The sequence below is a fragment of the Cydia amplana genome, chromosome Z (assembly GCF_948474715.1).
Source record: "Cydia amplana chromosome Z, ilCydAmpl1.1, whole genome shotgun sequence".
Classification (NCBI taxonomy): Eukaryota; Metazoa; Arthropoda; class Insecta; order Lepidoptera; family Tortricidae; genus Cydia; species Cydia amplana.
Window position 1 is genome coordinate 10692252 of NC_086096.1, and position 24047 is coordinate 10716298.

Genomic DNA, 24047 nt, shown 5'->3' on the forward strand with positions numbered 1-24047 from the left:
AGACGAAATAAATTTTCACCAGAAATTACTTCAAAACAAGTGAATATTTTTCGTGAAAATCGACTTAATTTCAACGTAATTTTGATACTTAAACAATCTACAACATTTCCTGAAACTGTTCTTATACATCATTTTTTATAATTTATAACTATAATTTTTTGATGAATTTTTAAAAACTGCCCTTTCTCGTCATATATTGCCGGTGACGCAAGCTCGGGACCGTATCATTAAAAGGCAAGATGAGAAGACGTGTTAATAGAAACCAATACTTGTTATTTAGATATTACGTAACAAAAGGAGTATAATTTCAACGACTAAATCTATCAATTTTACATTTTGGCTCTAAAATCGTTAACGGAGCCTTAATAACTGATGGATTATTGTATTAAAATGTTCTCGTCTCTATTTTTTACTTAAATTATTATTTGTTCGTTTTTACCTATCACGGAACAATGCTATTACGAACATTTAGGAGGCGTACGCGGAGCCGAAACAAACACGTAGAGGTCTTTTGTATATTTTAATGAGAATGTAAGGGGTACACCGTAAATTATTAATTAGTATTATTATATTTTTGCAATTTTATCCTAACGTTGGACGACTAGTCAAGAAACTGTTTACGGTTTGTGCTTAGTGCTGCACTCTGGCGGCAGAACATTGAACTCCCTATTCGATTTCGTTCTGCAATATGTTCGTGTCTCAATAGGGAAAATTACTGCAATGTCCTGCCGCCAAACTACTGCACTAGCACAAAATGTAAACCATTAGAGTAATTTTTACTACGCCATAAACAGATGTTTGACGAGTTTTCACCGATTAAGTATTTGTTACGAGATATGAAATTAATGCATCAAGGAGGTTTGTTTAATGTTTGTGCTAGGGGCGCCCCCTAAGCAGTTTTGCGTAATTCCCTATGATACGTCCGGTCGTCCGGTACTCGATTTAGTGTCAATAAAAAAATATGTCAGATTTCTGCAGCAGTTGGATAAACCAGAACAAGGGTAAAATATTAAGGTAAAGTCAAAAAGTGCGCTCACGGTGCATACTAATCAGTGTTGGCCGAAAGTTAATGCGAATTGAAAATGTTGGCCATTAACCATTATAAATTGAACCTTAAACCGTATCGGACGATTATAGTTTACGATTCAATTTATAATGGTTAATGGCCAGCATTTTCAATTTGCATTAACTTTCGGCCAACACTGATACTAATACTAAAGCCTTTCTGGAGCAGACTTCACGTGTTCAACCATGCCTGTCGTATTTTTATCGCCGTTACATGCACAGAAATCAATAAGTTTTTAATTTGGACAACCAAATATATATTTATTTTTATAATCATACATTGTACATGAAAAAAATTATGTAGCAATCATTATTGTAGAGTTAAATCTTAATCAAAATTCACTAAAACTCCATAATCAAGACGTGACTATAGAACATTCATTTTTACCCTCTAGGGTACCTATTAATAATAATTGGTATTAAAAATCATTGACTGGTACTAAGTATATGTTGAAATATTGTTGTACAATTTGTTATAGTACCTACAACCAAGAAACGTCAGTAAGTAGTAACATACCTACCACTTACTGGTTTTAGCATTACTGTTTGATTACCTTTAAATCGGAACCCCAAACTTAGGAAACTGGTATAAACGAGAATCTTAGACCTTAAAAATACGTCAAGCACAATTTAGATCTCCTCATATACTATCCCACCTTGTAGTACATATTCACTTTGCGGCATCTACCTGAATACGCGTGTGGCATCTCTTCCCTTACAAATTAAGATGACGATGCAGAACAGTTCAAACTGCGAAGTGAACGGGCACCAATAATAGAACACTTCCCTCCACAAAATGTGTTTGTCTTCCAAAGGTGCTATTTAATAGAATGATTTAAGATATAGAAGGCACTTCGCGTAAACTTAAGAAGGTGGGTCCAGTCTTGTTAAGTACACATTAAAGGCAGTCTGTTGTCATATTTTACAGGAAAAAATGAACTTACAAGTATGTCGTTCGTATACATTTTACAAACCTGTAAACATAAATATCGGAAGTAACTAAAACGGGATTTATTCGCGTAAATAACTACAAGTTACATCCCACTTTTCGGCCCCATTGTGCCCGTGGTCCCGAAAAGACTACTAGAAAGAGGGCTGCCGGGAACATTGCCATTTGAATATCATCTACACTCTCGATATAGAAAAGAGATGGATATAAAGGAAATTCCTATTTCTACGTCCGTGAAACGTGCGTCGTGGGCGGTACCTACTTATTTTATACATGATTTAATCCCGTTTTATTTAATAGTGTGTGAACTTGGGTAGAAAACAAAACAGACGGATTATGACCAAAGTATTAGATACCATCCTCATCAAGAAAATGGTTTAATTATGCTACTTAATCATTTATCAACGTAAATATTTTATATTTGAAACAGTTATTTGGTTGCTGCAACTTTATTAGTAAATTGTAACCGTGAGTTACAATACTTCGATCACTGGCATTGATATAGTATAAAGAACTGGATACCCAATCAGCCGCCAAAAATGGCCCCACAAAAGTGATGTCAAAACAGATCATGCATTACTTTTTCGTTTAGTCTTGTTTGAAACGCTCAAATGTGAAGTTGTCAACAATTACGAAATGTGCCGTTAAAATATGTAAAAATAACAATGATAAAACAAGGAAAAAGGATGGAATGTATTTCTTTCGGTTAGTTCTTTGGATAGCATTACATAATTTATGTAATCTGGTGGTAATTTTATGGTTTTGAATAAATTAATTTGTTAGTACCAAAGAAGGGATGTCAAGGAACCAAATTCTATTGAGTCGATGTGAGGTCAATATTTTTTTTATATTTTTATATGGAATTCATAAGAAATAATATTATGTTTAAATTGAAGATTTCCAAGAAAACCTATGCGACGTGCAAAGTGGACTGCTATTTAATTATAGCAAGAGATAGGGGTGATGCAGTTTTAAACAAGGCAAAACGGCACTTGTGTGTTTGGCCCATTTCCCTGTTTCCGACATATACACCACCAATAAGGGCTTATATCGACTAACTGTAAATGCTAAACCTGTCGGAACACAATGACAACCACAGGATTTTTTTTTATAAAGTATAGGTAGACTTTATAAAAAAAATCCAATCAGTATCTAAATGTCCCCGTGCACCCGTGCTATGAGTAAATGTAGATCTTAAATACCCAGTTATTTAATAAGTAGAATTTATTTCAAGGAAATTAGTATTTAAAGACGTATACTTACGAATTAAAAATTTAATTTGTTTGAATTTGAACCACGAATTAATTTTATTTGAGCTCCCGATTAAATTAAATTTGTTTTATTTATTACTTCAATTTTAATATTTTCCTGTACAGTAATACATATTAAAGTGTACCAAAGTGACTCCATTCGTTCATTATTCTCGTTTGACGTTGTTTGACGTAAATACGTTACGTTTAGTGCCATCGGACTAAATTTTTTAACAGTGTTGGTACTTATGTTTGCAAATTTGACACTTAATGCTTACGACATTAAGCTCTTTTCTGTACGAAACATTTATCTTGACTCAAAATTTACGTAAGCGTTTTTATCATCAATGCAAATGGTGCGAAACGTCATTGGGATCCACATTTCTTGACGTTTTTGTTCTGCTTTGTGTGTCTATTTCTTTTATATTAAGTCAGTGATCACTGGGTTTCATTTTGGCCATTGATTCTCTGTTCAACCCAAACTGTACAAATATGTACAAACACGCACGAAAAGATGAACAAGTGTTATTAGAGAAGGTACAGATAACTTTTTACTATTTGCAAGACTATTGTAAGACTAACATGTCGGAGGCCTAGCCAGATGACAATCGCTTACAGAAAACGCCAATCAAAACTTGATTTATGGAAATGATCACGTTAAGTTTCGATCACATGTATCATCCCGTTACATTTTTACTTTACTATTGGCGTTTGTCGATAAACGATCGGCATCTCGGCTACGACGCCAAATCCGCTAAAAAACATTTAGCTGCGCATTTTCAAGTCCACCACAAGTCACGGTTTCGGCAATATGATGCATGTATTTGTATCTATAAGTAAATGTATATTGAACATAATTGAAACAGTAGGTAACATCCTATATCCCTATAGGTATAAGCCGTTCCAATGAAACTGAAAATCAGGACTTAGGAACGATACGAAGTCGAAAGTATTTTTGACCACTACCACAATTTTTTTTTATTCCACTATGAAAAAGTCTCTTTAATTTCTAACTAAAAATCGTAAAGGTGTTGAATTTTCTGTGTTCGGAATTCCTCCCAAGGCGTTAGTTCTCTAGTTTGAAATTTATTCGAATTATCAAGTGACATGTCCTTTAGTTGGAACGTGTACCTACGTATGAAGGGCTTGTGAAAATAGCTCGTGGCATTTTGCCACCAGTCAAAGCAAGGAAAGTAACGGAAACGTAATATCTTGGTCGTTTTAACTCAATGAATGTTTCAATAGCTAGATGATATATTACTGCATTTTTGCAAACATATAAATCGAGCTCCTGTAGCCAGCAAAGCTTAATGTTTAGCGTACCCAATGCTTTTAATTGTATTTGTGATTTATACAGTGACTTCAGGACGTAATACAAAACCATACTATGTGTACCTTTTTTCGACTAATCTCACGTTGTTAAAATAATCAGAAGTATATTTCATATCTTAGCATCCCGGTCGACAGGTTCTTTGACAGGCGACAGGCTTTATTGGGATTAGTGCAGTTTTCGTACAAACGACATTCCGTATGTGAGTTCCAATAAGTTTATTGAACTATATGTCAAACTCATGTCATATATTTTATGTATTATATGAACTAATGTACAAAAACGATTTGGATGTAGTAAATTTGTTTGCGTTAACATTTTAAATATTTAGTTAAAGGTAGAGGTCATAATTTTAACGGTAAATCAAACCATACAGTGTTTTTCTAGTCTTTAGATAAAATTACCATTAGGTATCCATTGTTTATAAAGGTGTATTTATGGAGCCAGAATCAAGTGTTTTATTGTATTTCGTCTATGAAGTCATCCTGTATGTTCTCCCGTAAAAATCCGTGAATTATAAAATCGTTATAAATCTGTAACACTGCATATAAAACTAGACAAAAGACATCTCATTAAAACGAGACACATACAGTTTTTTTTTACTTATTAATCTTATTATGTACATATAGATAACGACAATCAAACTGCGGACTGGTCTTATAAAGCACCTTCTATTAACGTTTAGACAAAAGGAATAATTATTACGTCACCCTAGGCCCGTAAGTGGTATTTTCTTCCCGCTACGCGAAGAGAAAAATCTCACTTCTAAAACTTTCGACAAACCACGGGCGGTAATTCGTAAAGCCCGAGATCGCATATTTATGGCTCTCACCTTCGGTTCGGGCCACAAACACCTGCGATCTGGAGCATTCACGAATTCACCTCCCTAGGTATGTAATGTACTATTCTGCCCTACTAAGCCAAACAGCGCTGTCTCAAAAGAAAATTTATAAGTTTCTATAGCTGACGCATGATTCCATTTTCATCACACTTGCTCGAAATAGATCTTATTTCATACAGGTGTACTGAAGGGTAAATATCATATATTGTACCCACGGGAGGTATGTAGGTATTGTAAAAAAAAAGCTATAACTCTAGATTTCTTTTTTAATTATGTCACAAATTCATACGAACTAAATACTTAGGTTGTAAGTAATATACTATTGTTTAAAGTCAAGGTAGGAGTTTTAAAATATTGACGTTTATAATTTAATATGCATTTTTGTTTATGTTTAAAAATATTTAATTTAATTAATAGCTGTTTCAAATAATTTTCGCACAATTTTCAATCGTGGCTGAATGCTATATGCTAATTCTTTCGCTTAAAATTTAGTTTTTTCTTTGCAAGTGTGATTAAAAACATATTGTATTCCGGGTTCCTGGGGTAAGAATATTGTAAACTAGTCTTTGATTCCTCTAACCTGCGGCTGTCGGGAATCATACACCTCGTTTACAAAATTTCGCTTAACCCCTTCGTTGCACAATGTACTATGTCAAAATAATTAGTTCTTGAGATAGCGCTATTTGGTTTAGGAGACCAGTATTGTGTAAACCAAACTACGGATCCAATATGCTATTGATTTGAAACCAACGAGTTGCAGTTCGTTATTTGACGATCAGATGCATCTGCGTCCAATTCGCACGTCGCTCCGAAGTTTGAGCGAGACAACGCTATGCGCGTATTATAGCGACATCCCGTTCGCACGTCGGAGCGACGTGCGAATCGGACGCAGTGTGCCATGCCCCTAACACCACCTTTAGAAGACCAGCCTTATCGCAGCCTTCAGGGGACGATGTATGTAAGTTGTGACGTTACCTGGCCTGCAGAGTGTGAGCTATGTCACAATACGAAGCTGTTGACCCGCAAAACAACTTTCATTTTTAAACTATTCTTTGCTTGGCATGGAGATCCCTTTACAGCTGCGGCAACTAAACCGTAAATTCGTTAATTTCGGTGCATTAAGATTCTAATATCAGATAAACCGTTCATCTAGCTTCAAAGATCAATTATACAAAAATGAGGCATATAACACAGCCTCTCATAATACATATATCATATATATATAAATCAAGTGTTCAGAACCAGCATTTGAAACTACAGAACACGATGTTGTAACAAAAGATATATTTCAAATCTATTATTTTCGACGATAAAAATCCTGAGGTATTTAGAGCCCACATTGAAAAATGCTCTAAGCGTTTAGTATACATTCCAATTTGTCAAAGGTTCACTAATGCCACGTTAGATCCTTTAATAACTAACGTGCACTTCAGTCACTAACACTGCGTCTTGTCTGCGGCAATACCGCACAACTAACTTAAGCCAAGAAATCTTAGTCTGTCAAACGGATTGTATAACAGTCGTTCAACATATCACTGGCTCAATTAGCCTAGGCAGTGCAAATTTCCTCAGTACCAAATAAAGTAACACAATACATACAATAAACACATTGCTACCAACAAGTCGAAGGATCTTCCACTCCTAAAAAGCAAAAAGGTCAAATTACACCTCGAGATATGCTCTTAATTTATTGCTCGTATGTATCAGTGATCTTATTGTTTTAAGTGACTTTAAATCTAGATAGTTAATTGTAGGATGTAATTGAAATGTATACTAATGGTTGACTGTTCGTCGAGTTCAGGCGACGCGGAGGCTACCTGGTGGCGAGAGGCGACGGCAAGCTGGCGGCGTCCCCGGCCGAGCCTGCAACAAGCGCGCTCTCAGTCAACTCGCCTAATGGTACAAATCACACATAGTACTGACACCAACTAAATTAACTGACCAAAGACAGATATTGTGTCAATAGGGATGTGGCATGAAAACATGACCGGCTGATTCTGACATAATTATACAAATTATACACATGATTCGCATTAGCATAGCATTGCATTTCATGAAACGCAGCATAAAAAGAGAACATGTGTTATACTTGCGCTATTTTAAAAATTCTTGCAATTCTTTTTGCCGCCTGTTTAGATATGTAATGGTGGCAAATAAGCTAATGGATTACTATAATAACTATATACCCTAAGACTATACCGCGATTACAATGTTATCTCAAGCTCTAAATCTAGTAAGTATAAATTTTTACCAATTACCGGTTGGTATTTATTAAATGAGTAAGTTTTTGTATATCTGATGACAAGGCATTAATGAAGTACTACCGACCAAAATAAGGATTGGATTTATGTGATGGCTCTAGCTATCATTAAATAGAGCAGAAGTAAATATTCACTTAAATTCGCTTTGCAAGAGTGCATTAGTAATTAATCATACCAAATAGTCACCTACTCGGGTGCAAATAACATTACTCATTTCTGCCAATTTCAATAATATGCTGAACAACTCACCGACATGCTAGTGCCTAGAAATATCTCAGTCGTTGTCGCGATCATGTTACAATGTAGGTAAAAATAGGCTTAGAAAAGGGCCAGTGCAGTGGGGATAATTTCAGGTTAGTCAGAAATTGTTGGATCATCAGATCATCACAGGGCCCTTTCGTACTTGCTAACCAGTAACAATATAAATATAAATATTAATGTTTGGAAAGCGATTCCCGCATCCTTTTATTGATTCTTTAGACTGCCACATCTTTTTGTGTATCAAAAAATATCTCACACACGCTAACACATCAATTTTACAAGAGTATATATATATTATTAAACACTCGCATATGCAGCCACAGCAAAGTAATTGTTCAATCAAATTCAGAATCAACATAAATATTAAGCATTTCTTACACAGAACTGTAAATGCTTATATCAGTTTACGTACAAGAAACATACCAACTGCATTATTTTTCAGTTGTAATATTGAAAAACCGTCACTGTCTTTGTAATAATAATCAGTTAAAATCTAGCAATTCCTCACCAGGACCTAGCAAGCCACTTTATTAGTTAATAACATAATCATTACTTTCGCCAAACAGCTTCATTAATATAAACCTTGATCTAATTCATGAGTACTAAACACAATTAAGCGAATATGATATTAACATTTTAGGATTTTTTTTTACCTTTTGTGTCAGTAAATAAATGTCTAGGTAAAATTAAAATCGGTATCGATTCTTAGTCTTCGTAATTGGAAACAAAATCAAGAAGCTTGCCTTTCCTATAATAGGCTTTTTAGATTTTTTTTATATATGAATGCAATTATGAATTAATTGAAAAGGTTTTTTTTGGTGTGGTGAAGTTACCTTATTATTTATCCTTCGCGGGCGTGGGGGTGGAGGCCTTGACCGGCTGCGGTATGATGGTGATTTCGTCGTTGATCTTGAGCGGCTTGAGCAGCGAGTCGTTGGGCTTGGCGGCGGGCGCGGCCGGCTTGCTCTTGTCCATCACGCGCTTGGCCACCACGCTGTGCGCCGAGTAAACGTGGTTCTCGAACTGTTTGTACATTCCAAAGGTAGCTGTGCACACTGTGCACTTGTATGATAGGTGCGCCGGCTTCAGCGTCAGATTATGGTCTCTAGCTACATGGTTGAGCAACTTCCACTGATATACCTGCAAAGATAACGACGTAAATTAGGACAACATTCTAGGGAGAGATACACCAGCATATTTGGCACATCCCATGATATATGAGCATATGAACGGAGTATTAGTTTAGTATGACATTCGTCGCGCAGTCCATTAATTACATGGTGAATTGTCTACTAGGTGGCATTAAGTAAATTTTACAAGTGAACGCGCGCCGGCATCGGAATCGATACAAACGCCACGCCCCCAGACTCGGCGTACGTGGCTCTGCACAATTGTACAAACTATCCTGCTTCCTCATTAAACAACTGTCAAACCCAATAGTCTTAATTGAATAAGGAGCAAGTGTGTAAACTCACCCTGCCACAGACAGGACACCGGCCAGCGTCCTTGCCCTTGTTGGCCGCCTCCTGCATGGAGCTCGTCACCAGGCCGTGCGACCCCAGCAGGTGCCGTTCTAGCCCTTGATCAGTGAAGAATCTGAAAACAACCACACGACTCGTTTTTTAATAAGATTTTTTTATAACTTGGTTGTGAATTTTGGTTGTAACATTTCATTACTATTTGATTTACTTAAAAAGACAAAAATCTGTTTTCTTTATATGAAAGTCCACTTGAAAAGTAGCTAACGAGCAAAGCAACGAACTACCAAAATAGGTTTATTGACACTAGTCTATAGTTGTATAAGTTTTAATCACCTGAATTGACACTTTTGGCAGTTGAGCGGCGGCCTATTGTATATCATTTTGGGGTGTATTTTGACTTTGTGTATCCACTGCATGTGGTTGCGGAGCTGCTCTAGGTCCTTGATGTAGCCGTCGCATATCTCGCAGATGACGAACGTGCTCTTGGTGTGCGCGGGCGCGGTCGCGGCGGCGGCCGCCGGCTGCGGGTGCCGCGGCAGCGGCGTGATCGAGATCGACGGCTGGTGCATCGACTTGCCCACCATGGCGTTCTTGTTGTTATTCTGAAAGGACATGTTACATTTAATTGTGCGCGATTCGTAGTGAATAATTATGGCAAATCTATAATAACCATTTTACTATGAAACTTTTTGACCTAATGTATTTGACATAGACATTGAAAAGGTATTCCGTAAGGTAACATATATTTTTGTAATTAGTGTAGTTTTACATGTAAGGAGAACGGTGTGAATTATTGATTAGTAAAATAAAAGTGGGTAACATTTGTAACCAGGGGCCTCCCTCTATTTGCTCTTGCACTTTCGAGTGATATATTACGTCAATTGATGAATTAATGTCTTCATTCCTAGTAGGTCCTGATTTATGTAACTCGTGTAAAATGGTAATGTTGCTATAACTATGTCATTATTATACAAAAGTCAGTATCTATAGAATGAAGATGTATAATCGCTCACTGATTGTAATTAAAGTAAATAAAGTTCGGTAGATATAGGTAAGGAAAAGATAATATACCAGAGCGGGCGTAGGTTGCCGCACCATGACGCCTCGAATCATGGTGGAGCCGAGCATGGCGGGGCGTGTCGGCGTGGCGAGGGGCGCGCGGCCCCGCGCCCGGAACGCCGCGCCCGCGCCCAGCACGCTCGACATGTTCGGCGCGCGGACCATGTTGTTGCCGAGCTGCGGCCGACCGAAACCGCTTTGGTACGATCCCAACATGTTATTCCGTGCTCTCGTTATCTGAAACATTTTGAACGCGAAATGAAAACATGATTCCGTCAATTTGTTTCATATTACGTTTAATACATAACACGATTAAAATAAATACAAATTTAATATTTACACAAAGTGCGGATTGGTTAAAATAGTTACTTGTTTAGAAGGGGCAAAGTTGTTATTTAACCACTCGTGCTAATATTAATATCCAAGCAAGGAGATTCCAAAATTGAACCACAAGCGTAGCGAGTGGTTTGAAAATGGAATATCTGCGCGAGTTTTAAGTCACGAGAACACATTTTTCACCATACCAACACGAAAAAATTTTTACTGTAAAACATTACAAATCACAACCAAATAAATGCTGTTAAATATCATTCAAATTCATCACTTAAAAGTCAATTCCACCAGTGAAAATGAGGAAACTACCTAAAATTTGCATCTATTTACTTTGCCACTTATGTGGATAAAATGCGCCATTTCATTCGTTTTTGAAATTATCAAGATTGGTTTTTGAGATTACGAGCTGGTGTGATGAAAAATGTATCAAAGATAAAATGAGATGTTGAATGTCTTCGTCACATTTAGGATACATAATAATTATAAAATAGAATGACCAGTAAAACATGTGGAAAAAAACAATAGTAAAACCATAGAAAGTACCTTTGGTATTTTGGCTGGAGGTTCCCACTCGACGGGAGGCGCCAGGTTTGTTTCCGGCTTGAATTTCTTAGCGCACGGGATGAGATGCCGGGCCAGCTTGCCCTTTCCGTTGTCCTCGAAGGGGCAGTTGGCGCACTGGTGGTAAGCTGGCGCTCGCTCCAACTTCCCCCGCGTATTATGCTCCGCTTCCATGTGGTAAAGAATATCATGAGGACTTCGAATTTCAAATGCACAGAAATTACATTTATAAACGTTATTTTTCATGTGCGGCGTTTCCAGGTGATGGGACATTACTAACATGGATTCGGTTTTGAAACTACAAAATTCACATTTAATTTGAGGATATCGGTAAGGTGCATTATTCTCTTTGCTAAACTCGAGATTTTTCATGAGCGACGCTATAGAAGACTCGGTCGCCTTTGTGCTGTGGCCGGCTTTCTTTTCCCTGTAAAGTTTTCGGTTCTGCTGCTTCAATAAATCATTTTGTACATATTCCTGCACAAAGTTCAGTCCAATGTTTATAAAGAACTTTCCGAGTGAGCAATCAAAATAATTGTCCGATTTGCCAGTGGTAACCTTATCCGCAATTAGTTCTGTTACGTCTTTAATTTCCTCTATAGAATCAGCTTTATCCTTAATGACAACAGTCTTATCTTCCTCGTCACTATTAATATCATCCTCTGAATCTGTGGAACTTTCACCGTCCCACGAGACATCATCTTCTTCTTCGTTTTTACGACGTCTCCTTTCTGAAAATTTTTATTAAATATTGGTTAGGTACCAAGACAACATTTTATTTCTTTAGTAAATAAAAATACTTTTTATGTATTGTTTACAGTGGGGCTTAGTCAATTTGTGTAAAAATGTACTATAATATTTATTTATTGTAATTCCTAGATCCCAATGCCCATAATTACTGCTTACAATTATGTCTGCGTGGAATGATGAAGATGATTTATAAAGACTACCATAGGGTAGACCCACGAGAGTAAGGTTGCGAACCCTCAATATATGGTCTAACATCACAGGAGCTCTTCACACAACATGCCTGGAAAAGGTATACAACGAATTTCCAGTGCTCACGGCAGGCACGGATCGAATTCACAAACAAGCCATCTTCGACAAAAGGTACAAAATACAATTATATGAGGACGACAACTACGAAGGACTCAATCCCCGGGAGCTGAGAATCTTCACTGATGGGTCCAAAACAGACAGCGGATCGGGCTCTGGAACCTTTTCAGAAGACCTGAACATGTCAATCACCACTCCGCTAGGATCCCATAGCTCGGTATTCCAAGCTGAGTGCATGGGTATCATAAACGCGGCGGCTGCCATCACTGCAAGGAAGGTAGTAGGATCCTCCATCCGCATACTCTCCGACAGTAGAGCAGTCTTAATGGCCCTAAAAAGCCATATAGTTACATCCAAACTCATACACGAATGCCACGAACGACTAATGGAGGTATGTCAGAACAACAAGATCACCTTACAATGGATCAAGGGACACAGTGGATCCCGAGGTAACGATGCTGCGGACGAGCTTGCCAGACAAGGATCGGGTGCGGGGGCGATTGGCCCGGAACCGACTCACCCGATACCGTTTAGCAAGGTACGCTCAATGCTGCTGGCACGCACAGGGAAACTACACACAGAACACTGGCTAAACCAGACTGGATGCAGACAGGCCAAACAAGCCATGCCTAGCATCAACGGTAAGCTCACAAGGGCACTCCTTCAACTAGGAAAAGTTCGTCTGAGTATGGTAACCAGTGTCATAACAGGTCATGGACTTTTTAACAAACATCTTTTTATAACAGGTGTCACAGACAGTCCCCTATGCCGTGGATGCATGGTGAAGGAAGAAACAGCCTCTCACGTGGTGTTGGAATGCAGCGGAGTGGCCCCATACAGGGCAAAACATCTCGGATCCCCGAGAGATCTCCCCGAGGTCCTACTCAACATCAAAGGTTTGATAGGATTCCTCGAGGAGCTGGGCTGGCAGGACTAGCCCCTATCACGCAAAATAGGCGCAGGACGTCGAGTTGCGGAAAATCGCCCGTACTACAATACAATACAATGTTCCACGAGCCTCATACTATCACCATATCAAATGTCATCTAAATCGGCTGAGCGGTTTAAGCTTGAAGACGGAAAAGACAGACAGACAGAGTTACATTCGCATTTTGTAATATCATCAGGTTGTCGAGTCTATGCATTTTCTCTTAATCAGCAAAATGTACTTGACGAAGTTACTTTTGCCAAAGTTCGTTATTTATTTTATAGCACTTAGATTTTTACGTTTCCCTTGTAAATGAAAAATTATATTGATATATATCTTGTTTATTAGATCATATGCAAGCTATTTTACAATAAAGTTTACTAAAACTCATGGAACTGGAGGTTTTTTTCTATACTAAGTGATCACATTTCGCTCAGAGGATTTTCTGCCAAAGTTACACCTTGAACCTTCCTGAATTTAGTAACTGACGAGAGGGACGCCGCAATACGTGAGACACGTTGAACATATCTCCATCTGACTACTACGTATCGGTGATAAATACATCAAGCTCTTTAAAGGGACACCATTTTGCAGAAATTACATTAAGGGATATTTCTTTTTACAAAAGGAATGGTCAGGTAAGGGAACTTAGGTCTTCAAATTGTTTAGGAAGTGGAAAATTACACGTTCTAAAGTTGTATAACAAATTCCATACACGAGTTATACATACAAGTAAGTCAACAACAGTATGGTCCTACCTTTTTTCTCAGCCTTTTTCTTCTTCTTCCCGTCTTCGTCATCACCCTTGGCGGTGTCCTTGTCCTTCTGCTGCTCGTCCTCGGAGTCTTCCACTTCTTCACCTCGCTCCCGTCTTTCTTTTTTCTCTTGCTCTCGTTTCTCTTTCTCCAGTTTTTCTTTTTCTAATCTTTCTTCCTCTTCTTTGGCTCTTTGTTCTTCTAATTCTTTACCTAATATGTCTACAAATTCTCTAAATGGCTTTATGGAAGGTTTTTCATAAACGTAAGGTACGATAAAAGAGGGTGCTTCTACGACGAACATATCGTCAGTCAAAGACGGCAGTATGTTCGGTTGCGCAGTCTGGGTTGCGTTTTGAGAAGTGGCAGTGTTAGTGCTGCTCACCGTTTTACTACTCACTGGGGTGACGGTCGTGCCACGGGCTACAATACTTTGATATAAATTCTCGGCCGTCATAGACGTTACGGACGACTTCGGGGGCGCTGGCGTGGAACTCTTCCCAGATATAATTGAATTTGTGTCTATAATAACAACTGTGGGTTCCTTTTTCTGATTAATAATAGTCATCTTAGATTGCTTCGCTGCCATCGCAACTAAGGCCTTAGTATCGTTTACGACTATAGGCTTGGATTTACGAGTTAATGGATCTTCCATCTCTACCTCTTCAATATCAGATCCGTCACCCCCGTTTTCCATTTCCTCGTCAACGTAAATTTTCCTTTTAATCGCTCTATTGCTGCGCCGCAGTTGTACTCTACTCTCACTAACACTTGAACTGGACTTTTCGTCGTTAGTCATGACACAATCGTCATTATCATTATCACTTATAATCTCGTGAACCTCAGCGGCTGCGGAATCGCGGGAGTTCCCATTCTGGTTGTCAGGTCCATTGTCGTTTTCTAAGATGATTATTTCGCTGCTGTTATTTCTTTGACTCTCTTGTGAGGTGTCGTCGCCGCGATCGGGCTCGGAGTCCGAATTAATACTGACGGTGTCCTCGGCTCTTGGCACGGCAGACAGCTCTGACCCTTCTTCAGATGAATCTTCTTCAGAGTCAATTTCCTCGTCAGATTCCTTGAAATAAATAAAAACATATAGTGGATGTTAGTGCATTTGACACAGCAATTTGTAATATTTATTTCGTCTTTAGTTCGATGTCAATGTCGCCATCAAATATCTATCAAGAGCACTATGACACTTCAAAAACCGTTAATAAATTGTTGCAAAGTGTAGCAATTATAAAACAGTGAACTAACATTATATGTGGCTTTCCATCGCAGAAGGGCATTGCATCCTTATGCTTTGAGTACAATAAGCTTGTTTCCATCTGAAATTCTAACATATTCTAATAGAAAGGTCCTTATTGCACATGACGTTAAGGACCCTGATCTTATGGAAAGCCACATATCCAAAAACAGTCATTTTTATCCGTTTCAGCATCAGCACACGGTATGAGATAGTTAGAAGGTATAGTTAATAATTTAAAAGATTTTGTCCATGATTACTTTATGGGCTGATTAAAAAAAATTACACTCTACTTTCATGATTTTTTTCTATATTTATCTTTAACACGTTAACTGTCTCAATCTGAATTGTTAATCTTACGGGTTCTTAATAGTGTGAATTTTATTTTTTGCTGAATACAATGCATAAAACCCTTACCTCAAAAACATTATTATTAATAAGTTTTAACGCTTAAAACTTAATATTATTAAGCTTAACACTGAAATAAATACGTTTTCGCAAAGCTCGCTTGACACTTATTATTACAAATGGGTTTTTATACTTTTTATCTAATATGCATGGAGTAAGTTCTCTAAACTTACTATGTACATACCTACTTAGCTTATTTCTCTATCTATGATATCGGTCTGCAAGTATTCCTTTCTAAATTTTAAGTTCGTTAAAGTGTCAGCAGTAACATGAAAAGAATTAGAAATACAATCTCAAACAATAATAAGGTCACTTCAGTTCAATAACACCACTACACGAAAATATAACAGTATTTTTTACTTCAATCTCATATTTCGTCAATGTTTCAAGTTTGCAATTCATTGTAACTAAATATCAACATAGACATAATGCAGATGCATATTCAAATAAAAAAATATTAATCACTAATTTCATTTTAATATCAGTGCGTTCCATTCGCAACTTAAACTGGTGCGAGAGGGACGTACGGGAATTGAAATCAAGTTAGTATTATATTTAAAAAATCTGAATATGTCCCCCGGAGTCTACGGGTTTTTAATTTCATACTATAGGGCGGGGCGAGTGTGAGGAGTGCAACCGACAGGCCCGTTAGTCACAACGCTACCCTATCTCTTAACCACAGGTGGGCCAATGTAAGTGTGGCCCCGAATTGCGCATATCTGTCGACTACTTAGGGATCATATTATATTGGCGCCGACTTTACAGTCAAGGTTTACACTTTGAAAACAGACCGCAAGCTCGACTGCTGTCGCACAACTAAGTAGGTAGGTAGGTGGCTTTGGACCGTGCGTATGGTTTACCCGTTTTACCGTGCCGTACCGTTTTATACAGGAAGCATAAGTTATAATATTGACACATGGATTGCATTTTATGTAGCGATTGTTGCTTTGACGTCCCTGTTTTAGATCCGTTTTTTTTATCGTTAGTGGTGTCATTGTTTTTTGACTCCCGTTAGGACACGTGGTACTCTATTTTCGACTGCCGACAACGCCATGCTGGTAATATTGAGCTCTATATGCTAAATATGACACCATGAAAATTATTCGAAACGTGATCCTCAATCGCATATTTTAAAACAAACAACTTCAGCATTGTGTAATCACGTTTTCAAATGGTAACTTTACAGAATGGTCAAAAATGCCAGGAATCATAACATACAGTCCGTGAGCAGCAGAAATGAAAAGTGAGTGGCAATCGCTACAGCCTACGGACGACATCAATGTAAGAGGTGTCATGGTTTCGTCTCAGTTGTGGCATTATTAAAATATCGAAACGGCGCATTTTGGCGCCAAAATGTATGTTTGATTACATATAAGTCTTTACCCAATAATTATCTAGTGGGGTATCAAAAGGAATAATAAAATTGTAAAAGACACACAACTTATTAAATTTCTTAAGGTCGCCGTAATTACTTTTATTAATAAAATAAAGTGTGACTCTTCATAGGCTAATATGAGTAAATAATTTATTCTGTTTATCTTTATAAACCGATTACGCAAAGCACAACGAAAATATATGAAAATCCGTCACGAGCCATCGCGAGCCGATGTTGCGCAACCGTAACGTTGGTCAAAGACCCTAAGCCTCAAAACTCACAACCTACTTTCGACATTGGCTAGATACGGACTCGGAGGTTACTGTACACTGACTGCTTGGTACAAGCGCACACTGATATTCCGAGTTAGAAAGCCTAATTTGACATTTGCGAGCGTGTATTATATGGGACTATAGCGACCCGCCCCGGCTTCGGACGGGTTACACAAACACAAAACCTTTACAAATTACACAACTAAACCTTAATCAAGAAACACTCTATTGATAGGTGAAAACCGCATGGAAATCAGTTCGTGAAAAATATGAATGTCAGGAAAAATATTCGGAAATCAGGAATTTTGACAGGAAATTCTAAATTTGTATCTGGTAACCCTACCAGCGAGTAAGTCGTGCAAGTGGTCGATTGTACCTAAGTATATTCACCCCGACTATATCGATCCGGCGCATATTCGATCCAGTGATACCTAGCCGAGCAAAGAATATTTTGACAGAATGAAGCTCTTACAGACTACAATACACGTAGACGTACAAGTTGCCCTTTAAACTCTAAAACGGCGGGATATCATAAAACTGCGTAAACTCGTAAGTGGCGATATCAATAGACGTCCGAAGTTACAACGTTATCTCTTTCACACTTGTTAAAGTCGTGTAAGTGTGAAAGAGATAAATAGCATTATAAACCCTGTTCCTACAGAGGTATCTGCATAGTCCCAACTAGAAACGCAACTGTCACTGTCGCACTAATATGGAAGAGTGATAGAGAGAGACTACCGTATTGTTCGGCTCGGAGGGAACGACTGTCATCTTGTGGCTACACGCCCAGGTATGGTTAGGAAGCCAATAATAATACATTAAAGTCTACCGAATAAAAGAATAGACTTTAGTTTGGTAAGGCTTAATGACTAAGACTTATATTTATTTATTATAATTCTAATTGGCTTAATTAAATAGTACGATCGGAGCCCCAACTTGAGTACCCACGTGGGTTGGGGCATCGCCGTGGGGCGCCATATACTAATTGTACTTATAGAAAAGTGGATACTTATGTTAGGGCACCGACTGTCTGTACATATAATTGTACGTCTAAACTGAAATAATACTTAGGCGCCATTCATTTATTACGTAAGACCATTTAGTGGGGAGGGGTCGACCACTTATTTTTTTTTATAAGTCCTTACGTAAGATCACAAAAATGCGAAAAATTAAGCTTATATACCTATATAAGCTACTCTCAAAAAGCGCAGGAATCCGCGCGACTACAGAGGCGCGCGCTCGGATGCGTAATTCGTATCGTATAGTATAGGTAAACGATTTGCATGGCAACGGCCGGAAAAATTAAAAAAACCGGCCAAGTGCGAGTCGGACTCGCGCACGGAGGGTTCCGCACCATCAACAAAAAATAGAGCAAAACAAGCAAAAAAACGATCACCCATCCAAGTACTGACCCCGCCCGACGTTGCTTAACTTCGGTCAAAAATCACGTTTGTTGTATGGGAGCCCCACTTAAATCTTTATTTTAGACAAGAACATGTGGAGTGTTGCACAAAGAGGGCTTGTCTGCTTTAGCGATTTTAACCATTTTCAGTAAACCTCACTTTTCTGTTTCTGAATATCACATACACATTTAAACGCAATATGTGAAGTACCTATCGCCCGGCTTAGCACAGTATCTCGCCCGCGAGATAAGACTACCCATCCTTCTCTAATTTATAAAAAACCGGCCAAGTGCGAGTCGGACTCGCGTTCCAAGGGTTCCGTACATTCAGGCCGACTCACGCTTGACTGCACATTTATAATAGGTTTTCCTGTCATCTATAGGTAAAGAAATATATTGTTTGTGTATTTTTTCAAAATTATAGACCCAGTAGTTTCGGAGATAAGGGGGGAATGGTCATTTTTTGCCTATTTTCTTGAATAACTGCTATTACTATTAATCCTACAATTAGAAAAAAAAATCTTTGAGATCCTTAAAATGAGCTCTTTCATTTAATATATAACACAATATAGTTAGAATAGTTATCTTCGATACAAGTGCGAAAAAGAGGAACACGACCGAAGGGAGCGTTTTAAATCGACACGAGTTGCGAATTACCTATTCGCACGTGTATCGAACAACGTTTTACAGCACATATGGCACTTTAAAGTTTCGACATACGCACGAAAAGTGCTATTTTACGCACTAGTGCGGAAAAGTAGCCCCATATGTACTGTAAAAACTTAATTTTTTAATTTTCTCATTTACCCCCCAAAAATGGCCTCCATATTTAAAATTCATTTATTTACGTTACACGTCCATCTTTGGGTCACAAACTTACATATGTGTGCCAAATTTCAACTTAATTGATCCAGTAGTTTCGGAGAAAATAGGCTGTAACAGACGGACGGACAGACAGACGAGTGATCCTATTAGGGTTCCGTTTTTTCCTTTTGAGGTACGGAACCCCAACAAGGGTTAGAAAAAGACACAACAGGCCCTATTGACCTAGCACTGCAGTTACTATGTTGGTTTTAGTGTTTCATTTTCTTTTTTTAATGAATATAAAATTTGTTGTAGCTGGACAGACTCATTTTGGTCTGCCCTGCTAGAATTCAGCTAAAATTTACTCAAGAAAATCTTATGTAATGTCAATATGGTAAATGGGTAAGTGTGGCATAGGGAAAGTGTAGCTGGCCTTCACATTGGGACCTGTTTACACATTGATTATTATTTATTGCAAGTTCATACATTTTCCACTATACGCAAAGTAGCAAATGTGATGAAATCCTTACATGATAAACATTGATAAACCACTTGTATTTTTTTAAAATTATAAATTTAAAATAAAATATTTCGTAAAATCATAATGCATAATTATTACTTTGGAAAAAGATGGAGGAGGCTTTTACCCTCAAGGGACCACACATTGTGGAAATATAACAAACTAAAAGTAATTTTTATAAAGGATGTGCGAGAAATAAAGCTTAAATAATAATAATTTATTAGGTGCATGTCCATGACATGACATGACATGAACAGAATGGATAATTTTTGTTCTCATAATAAATAAGTGATTTATTATGAGAACAAAAATTATCCATTCTGTTCTACTAACATAATATAAATTTAATCAATTAAGTATTGCATGCAATTTTTTTTACTTCATTATGTTATCATTGTTTTTAGGATTCAGTTTTGTTAATAGGTAAACAATAATTATTTTTATTTGTAAGAAGTATGATCTTTGAGAACACCTAAACCAAGTAATCCTGGTATACTTTTCATAGACTCAGATGTCTTAGTGCCACTTGCACCATTCCACTAAACCAGGGTTAACCGGTTAAACCTGGAGTTACCATGGTTACCAGTACAATATTATGAATAACATTCTATAGCAGGGGTCACCAAATGGCGGACCATGGTCCGCATCTGGACTGCCAACCTATTTATTTTTTTGCTTATTTAATAAACTCGATGAAAAATGGACCATGATGGTCATTTTATTTTAAGAACCGGACCCCTGAAGAAACTAATTGGTGACCCCTGTTCTATGAGGAATACCTAGATGATAAATACAACTCACCTCATCATTGACGGTCATAGCTGCACTGCAATTGTTCTCTGCCTCACCGTCTTTGCTCTTCTCATCTTCGCAACTTATTATCTTCTGCTCTACAAATATTGGCTTATCCTGATTGCTATTCAAGGACTCTGGATATGATTCATTACTATTGCCACAGTTATTTTCCAAAGGATTTTCAATAACACTATCACTAATTTCCTTAGTAGGTGCTAAATCAGAAGTTTGTTCCATACTTTCATCCTGATGATGGTTGTCTCCATCATTGGGCCCTGAGACCTTATCTTCAGGCTCTTTCTCATTATTTTCTAAATGATTATTAATTTCTGTACTCTCACTATCCTCCAATTTATTCTCAAGTTTACAGTCTTCAGAGGTAATTTTATTGCAGTGTAGTGAGTTGACAGGTGAAGCAGGAGCTATCTCCATAGGCTCCTCCATGGTTCCATTCACTTCTCCATTCATATTGAGCTAAAGCTACATTCCATGTGACAGTACCTGTCAAAACACAAACAATGTATAAGGTTAGGTTTATTATCCTCATGATCTTCAGAACTGATTCCAACTGAATGAGCGTCACATTTTTTTTAGTGTACACCGCCCCCTCCCGCCGACCCTCTCCCCCCTGGCAAGGCGCTAGCAATCAAAATGGCGGTTCCATGGTACAATTCCGTACAGCTAGCTACGTGTACATAATGTACTAGGATTTCAAAGGTCATAATTTCAAAGTAATTCGTATATATAATAAACAATTTTAACCTTCAGCATGTTGATGCATTATATAAATAAAAAAGTTACACATGCGATCGGCGGATTTCGCTCCAAAATCGAATACATACAAGACTTAAGTTTTCCGGTTAGCACATCATAAACAGAAAATCAAACACTCTGAACCAAAAGAATCGCTGATTTAAAAAACATCTGAATTGAAAAAATTATAATTTAACTATTCGAATAAGAACAAACATTTATTTACGATAACCAAAGTAAACAATCAATGCCGGTAAATAATTAACTAATAATGACACAAAAAAACGTATTTTTCTAACATTAACTTATTCATGCATTTGTAAGTACTTTACCTAGCACAGCCTTCGGTTCGCTTCTTCGAACCTTTCCTGATACTCGTTCACCACTTGGTTACTTCAATGGTGGAAACCCAGAACAATTTTCTTCTTTGAACTGACCGTTTACAAACAATATGTAATGAAGCGAGATGAATTAAAATGTATTTCAATACGTTTTGAGGTAAATTTCACTTGTACGCTCCACTATTTAACTGTAAAAGATAATTTTTAATAATTAAATACCAGTGACGGCAAAATGCTCTCACCATCGCACTAACGCAATATGGCGGCGGGAGTTGAGTCACGTGACAGCGCCAGTCGCGCCCTCTGACGGGAATTTCCGTTAACTCAAAAGTCCCGCTTCATTCTCCCGACCATCGCCAAGCGCGATGTAAGCTGGTAAGAGGTATAGCTGGTCAACCAAATCTTGTCAGTAAAAAAAGGCGCGAAATTCAAATTTTCTATGGGACGATATCCCTTTCGCACCTATATAAATTTTTCAAATTTGCCGCCTTTTTCTACTGTCAAGATCTGGTTGACCAAGTATATCAACCGCTACTATACTGGGTCAACCAAATCTTGTCAGTAAATAGGAACAAAAAAAACTATACTCATCCTTTTCTTCTGAGTGCTAGTACTAGTGTAAGACAAAGATACTATGATTCTCTCTGTTTGAATTCAAACAGACCTTTGACACACTATACTTTGTCATGTGGCAACACTGACAGCCAGAGTGACAATTCTGATGGCGGGAAATAAAAGCATGATGGGCATTGGGCGATTTGGGCGCCATTAGAGAAGAAATGAAGGTAAGTGCAATACGTGCATGAGGCGTTAAATAGGACGGCGCTGGGTGTACTGAGTCGGTACTAGAGATCGGTACATGGTGCGCCGCCACGCGGTAACAGGAGCCTGCCCCGATGAGTGTTTACACACATATTTATGCTTATATAATCGACATCCTAGCTACATGGGAGTGGAACAAGGGGTTAACCAACGGTCCTTGGTTAACGTAGTTTCACTAAGACGTAATAGTCCAATCTCGACATTGGACTGGGAAGCCCGGGGCTTCCTGGAGTGTGTATCGGAAGCACACAGGCAAAGCATGTAGTACGGTCGGTTATGAGTTGGGAGTATATGGAGGACCCTGTGGGGGCAACGCCCCCACGGCCAGGTGGTGTGTAGGACACCAGGGTACTAGACGGTAGTACCTAGTCTGGAGGCGAACCGATCGTACGGGACGGGAGAGTCACTCTGGATAGACCAGTAGACTGCACTCTCATAATGATACGAAACGTGCGATGCCAACTCTGAAGTAAATGTACTTGTACATGTAACAGTGTGGTCCTAGGTGACCCCTTCTCCTACTCTCATGTTGTATATGTATTTATGGTGATATTTTGTTGCCCATACGAATCTATACCCAATTGGATTACGGCCCGTGTATTATATACATAGCTGGGTATAGATGGCGCGACAAACTGTTCAAAAACAAGAGGTGCATGTTGTATACCCTTCGATCAACACGGGCTTCCGACACGTCGGAAGGGATAGGCCCAAGCGATATCTTAACTTAACAAATCATTCTGCCATTTTTCGCGGGGGGGGGGGGGGGGGAACGTGCACACAGTCGCACTTCTCACAGACTTACATCCAATCTGTAATGACGACACAAATATATCTGCTAACTTAATCAGTTGATGATCATCGTTTGTCCATCTCTATGGCATAACGACAGATAGGGACAAACGACGATCATCAACTGATTAAGTTAGCAGCCGTTTATGAATAACGCCATATAGAAAATAACACACTACACAGAAAAATCTTGCACACCTCGATCTGAGGGCCTACCGCGAACCACGTTCGACGCCTCCCTGTCACACTTACGTACGAATTTACAAGTGCGGCAGAGAGGCAACACATCGAACGTGGTTCGCGGTAGGCCCTCTGTTTTTGTGTACGGACGAGTCACAAGTGTCACAACACGCACACTAAGACATTTTCGTCAAAGAATTTTATTGT

The 24047-nt window shown here is 38.3% G+C and overlaps 1 protein-coding gene across 1 annotated transcript; it reads right to left on the reverse strand.

The window, feature by feature from the left end:
- Window positions 1-6669: 6669 nt before the first annotated feature.
- On the reverse strand, window positions 6670-22314 carry LOC134661323 (phosphatidylinositol 4-phosphate 5-kinase-like). Its single transcript, XM_063517334.1, has 9 exons — window positions 22038-22314; window positions 20959-21453; window positions 14134-15205; window positions 11374-12122; window positions 10510-10734; window positions 9772-10040; window positions 9433-9553; window positions 8791-9097; window positions 6670-7298 (listed from the first exon to the last, which is right to left on the reverse strand). Exons 2-8 carry the CDS (start codon window positions 21418-21420, stop codon window positions 8795-8797), a joined length of 3201 nt encoding a protein of 1066 aa, XP_063373404.1. The 5' UTR covers window positions 21421-21453; window positions 22038-22314; the 3' UTR covers window positions 6670-7298; window positions 8791-8794.
- Window positions 22315-24047: the final 1733 nt, after the last annotated feature.